Below are 4,981 nucleotides of genomic sequence, written 5' to 3'. Positions count from 1 at the left end.
GACGGGTGATGCCCGGGGGCTGGAGGCGGCTCTGCCAGGCTCCCGGGCTCCGCTACCACCGCGCCGCCCCCCGGGCCTGCAGAGCTCGCGCTCTGGGGTCAGGCCGAGGACGCGGGCAACCGGGGAGCCGGGACCGCGAGACAGAAGGCCCGGCCTGGGAGCGGGTGGCGCCGGCTGGGGACCGGGCGTGCCCACGTGACCGCCCCGCCCGCTGCCTGCGGCCCGCCGAGCCCCGCCACCTCCCTTGGGCTGCAGCTCCCGGCGTGCCCCGCACTCTCCCCTGCCCACCCGCTCGCCCGCCCCTCCTTCTCCTCCCAGTGCCACAGAGCCGGAGCCCGAGCTGCCGCCGCAGCCACAGCCGAGGGCACTATGGTAAGACGAGCGCGCTGGCCGGGAGGCCGCGGCGAGGCGAGAAAAGCCCCCCGCGCGGCCCCGCACGGCCCTTCACGGCCCCGGGAGTGAGGCCGCCATTTTAACCTGATTTTGGCCTCCAAGGTGGGCGCTTCTGCTCTGCGGCTCCGCTGCTCTCCAGCCGACCGGTCTGCCCTCCGGCCGTCAGGCCCTGCCCTGCTGCTCTTTGGATTTTGGGGGGCGGGGAGGGCCCGGGCGCCGGCGCAGGTTGGGGGTCGGGGCCCGGCGGGCGGGGGCGCGAGAAGGTCTGCGGACTGCAGCCGCTTGCGCCGCCTTTGCCCTTCGCTTCCTAATTTTACTTAACACGCGAGGCTTTAAAATTGGTACCTGCTGCGAACGCTGTGTGGGTCAGGGTCTGGACGGCCTGTAATAAAACCCTTAGGGGGAAATTAAGGAAGAGGGAAAACACTTTTTAAAATGCTTTCTCGCCGTAAAAGCTTTTACACTCGTTCCGTTAGTTTTGGAGTGTCTGCATGTGAGCTGTGGGCCGTGGGCGGTTTGGAGTTTACACTTGATTCTCTTTCCTTATGAGGAAACGTCAGTGGCTAGGATGACTTTAAAGAAAAAAATAGTAGAAGCATTAACTGAAATCCAAAAGTGTTTTTTTAAGGCCAGCCGAGTTGACACAATACAAAAGGTATTTTTGCTGCCGCTCCTGAAGCTCTGACATCACCCAGTGAAATAGGAAACATTTCAGGGATGGGACAACTTGTATTTGTCCCTTTCGCTTCCACGTCCAAACCCCTTTAAGAAGGATGAATGGGCAGGATGAGTTAGACTCCTTCGCTGTATCGTCTACTGATTGTTAAAATGTGACAAATCTGATTGGACGACTTACATGGTACGGTGCAATTTTTGATGTCCAGACTAAAGTGAGTCTTCTCTAGGCAAACAGTAATTTTGGTTAAAACTAAAATATGTGTTCTGAATTACTGTTCTGTGTTTATTTTCAGGCTTCTGGAGTTACAGTGAATGATGAAGTCATCAAAGTTTTTAATGATATGAAAGTAAGGAAATCTTCTACACAAGAGGAGATCAAAAAGAGAAAGAAAGCAGTTCTCTTCTGTTTAAGCGATGACAAAAGACAAATAATTGTAGAGGAAGCAAAGCAGATCTTGGTGGGTGACATTGGTGATACTGTAGAGGACCCCTACACATCTTTTGTGAAGTTGCTACCTCTGAATGATTGCCGATATGCTTTGTACGATGCCACATACGAAACAAAAGAGTCTAAGAAAGAAGACCTAGTATTTATATTCTGGTGTGTAAAAACAAAAGAAAAAAGTACTTTTAAAATGCAAGGATTGTTATTATCATAGTCAGTCTTACCTTTGTTTTTCTTATAAATGGGATTCAATGATTTTTTTTTTTTCTGTAGGGCTCCTGAAAGTGCACCTTTAAAAAGCAAGATGATTTATGCTAGCTCTAAAGATGCCATTAAAAAGAAATTTACAGGTACAAACTTGAATATTTCGGGCAGAGAAATTATTCTTTATTAATTATAATAAAGTAATAGGATAATGTTTTTTCTTTTTAGGTATTAAACATGAGTGGCAAGTAAATGGCTTGGATGATATTAAGGACCGTTCGACACTTGGAGAGAAATTGGGAGGCAATGTAGTAGTTTCACTTGAAGGAAAACCATTATAAAATGACAGTCAAGTGCCATCTGGATCTTAAGGAGCTTCCATTTCTCCAGCTCAGTCCATTGGAATAGTATTAGGTTTTGGTTTTTTGTTTTTTTTCCCGCTTTCCACTGGGCCCTTCCAACACAGTGAATGAAGGAAATATCATTTATTTAAGCAGCCTATCAGTGATTGCCATTAGACTGTTTAATACTGTTACTTTTATGTAGAACCCAAGGAATGCCTTCCTGTCATATTTTAGCCAAAACAACTGGTTATATGCCTCCCTTGCAGCAAGCACTACAATGTATGTGATTGTCAATGTGAATAGCTTAGAATACTGCAAAGGATAAGCTAATTGAATGCCTTGAAAGTATTATCCACTGGTCAGATGGTCAACTTTTTTCAGTATTATTTATAGTTACACTTGATTGCAGTTCTGTGAGGCTTGAGCATTCATACACCTCACCTGCCTTGGCAAGCCTATTTTTTGTGACATGGCAGCACGGATATAACACTATGCATTAAAAGCACTTTTTGTAACAAGTTTAATATCCTAAAAGGAATGCCAATTAAGTTTTGTTAACTGTGTCATCAACTTATCCTAGTACCTCAGTGTTCATTCCTGTTACCTGCATATCTTAAAAGAAATAGCTGTTATTAATGCCTTTTTGTTTTCCATTGAGTGTACACTACTGAATAAGTGTAGGAGTTTTATGTTTACCATGTGAGTCCTGCAACACTAAAGATATTTTGAATATCAGTCATGATGGCAATTTCTGTATAAAAGAGCCTTAAATGGAACATTGTTTTGAGATCAAACTCCCCACCCTCAACAAAAATGGCCACGTTGCAATAAAAATTGTGGCATATTACAGAACGTTGCCTTGTTTTCCTTGGAAATTTTGCAAAATGTTATGTGAAACAACTTCTAGGGTAAAAACAGCTATTATTAATCTCTGCACTGGTCATTTGAGAATTTTTTTTGTACAACATTCATGTGTGATATTTTCCAGATTTGTTGGATTTATTTGGTTTAAAAAATATTCTATCTTAAAGCCAACTAATATAAAATACCATTGTTAAAGAATGGTACTTTTATAAACATTAGTGTATTTATTTCCTATGTGTTAATATGAAGATCAGAAATTATTTTTTGCACTTTGGCATAAATACTTTTCAATATCTGATTTGTTCTCTGGATAAATTAGCATAGTTATTTTTTTATTCACATTTACATTTCTAAGTAGTTGTATAGTAGAAGCAGGAAGCTCTTATTGCTTATTTGGTCGTAATGAAAATAATTTGTAAAATGTCCTTTAAAAGTTTAGTGATACTTCTAATGTTTCGGAACAGTCATTTCACCTACTATTTCTGAATATATTTTGCAAATTGAATTGGAATGGGAATTGATATAGCAGTCTTAAACATTAGTAGTGGGATTTGGCTATGGTCCAGACTGTGCTCCTTATAGAGAATTTGATCTGCTCAGTGTGAGCGGTTTGCTGTTAGCCAGGGCTATTTATGGCAAACACATGCTTTTGTATCTTGTCATAGTTATCCACAAATGGCAAAACTGGACTGGATTCTACTGGTATGCAAAACAGGCATGCTAGTAAGCAGTCAGTTGTGGCTTAGAACTTAACCCCATAGCTCAGAGGAATGCTTTTATCAGAAAACAGGAAAGAAAATATCCCTTAAAATTTTTTTTGGATGTGTGGAAGTAATTTTAGTATAATTAGATTTTTTCCATATTTTTGAAAGATTTTCCAGATGTGAACATTAAAAATAGGGATTAAATGTCTAGGCTTCCATTTAAAATTATATGAATGGTTTGGGATCTTTTTGCACTGAGCAATTTTATTTCAGGCTTCCAGCTGTCCCTGTGAGTTATCCTGGACCTTTCGATGGTTTTTGGTAAGGCCAAACTCTAATAAGCAAAACAGAGAATACTGACGTATACTTAACCATATGTGTAACTGATACTTGCACCATGGAATTTTTCATTGAGTTATTTCCTCATTCTTTTAAAAAATAAGGGACTATAAATCAGTTATGTAGTATCTTTTGTTTTTGTAGCTGATTCCTTAACTTTCTTGTATGCCTCTAGTAATTTCGGAGATTAAATATTGCTTTAAACTGTGATACTTTGATTTGCTAGATTGACAAAACTGATTCTAATATAGTTAAGTTCATCTTTGAAATACATCTTTGTGTGTAGAGCCAAAAAAAGAGATAAAATTAATAATAGTTCACTTGTTATTTGAGATTAATTTGGCATTTGAAATGATCATTTTATTTTACAATCATTTATAATGAATCAATGTTCCAGTTAGCTTTAAAAGGTATACGGTGCTAATTAGTAAAATATTGAAGGCAATATTTTACTGCTAGCTTGCAAAGTTATGAGAGTTTAAAAAATAAAATATATGAAAATATTTAAAGCTGTTGAGATGTGTTTACTTATACTTCAGAACATTAAAAGTTTAAAAACTGGTATTTCAGATCAAAGAGGCATCATTATCTTTATTCTGTTTTTCAGGATTTTAGTTGGTAATACTTTCTCATTTATCAATACCAATTTTCTTTAAAAACTGAGTGTTACAGCAATTAATTTTAGTATTTTCAGACAAATGGGAACAGTTGACATGTGTCCCAAACTGGCTATCAGCTGTTGTTTTCCATCATTATCTAAAATAGTGGGGCCAGCATCGTGTATTGAAATGTGCCTTTTCGTACATTGGAAGAGAAGCCTCTTACTGGGTTTGAGTTTCTCTGATACAGAACATTTGTAGCAATTAATTTATGGAATCTGGCAAATAAGCTTTGGGAGGAAATTCTTTTAAAAGTGTTTTCTTGTTAAGGAATAGTCTCAACAATGGTAAATCATCAAGAGGTTGAGAAGACTCCCTTAGGTTTGCCACTTAGAAAAAAACAGTCTCATT

At 40.0% G+C, this 4,981-nt stretch overlaps 1 protein-coding gene across 1 annotated transcript; it reads left to right on the top strand.

Annotated features, from left to right (window-relative positions):
• The first annotated feature begins 214 nt into the window (after positions 1 to 214).
• Positions 215 to 4,475, top strand: CFL2 (cofilin 2). Its single transcript, XM_003263698.3, has 4 exons — positions 215 to 372; positions 1,365 to 1,672; positions 1,790 to 1,866; positions 1,949 to 4,475. The coding sequence occupies exons 1-4, from the start codon at positions 370 to 372 to the stop codon at positions 2,059 to 2,061; spliced, it is 501 nt and encodes a 166-aa protein (XP_003263746.1). The 5' UTR covers positions 215 to 369; the 3' UTR covers positions 2,062 to 4,475.
• The last annotated feature ends 506 nt before the right edge of the window (positions 4,476 to 4,981 follow it).

The sequence above is a fragment of the Nomascus leucogenys genome, chromosome 1a (genome assembly GCF_006542625.1).
Source record: "Nomascus leucogenys isolate Asia chromosome 1a, Asia_NLE_v1, whole genome shotgun sequence".
NCBI classification, from domain to species: Eukaryota; Metazoa; Chordata; class Mammalia; order Primates; family Hylobatidae; genus Nomascus; species Nomascus leucogenys.
The sequence above is the reverse complement of the archived record's forward strand: the minus strand, read 5'-3'. Positions and strand labels throughout refer to the sequence as shown.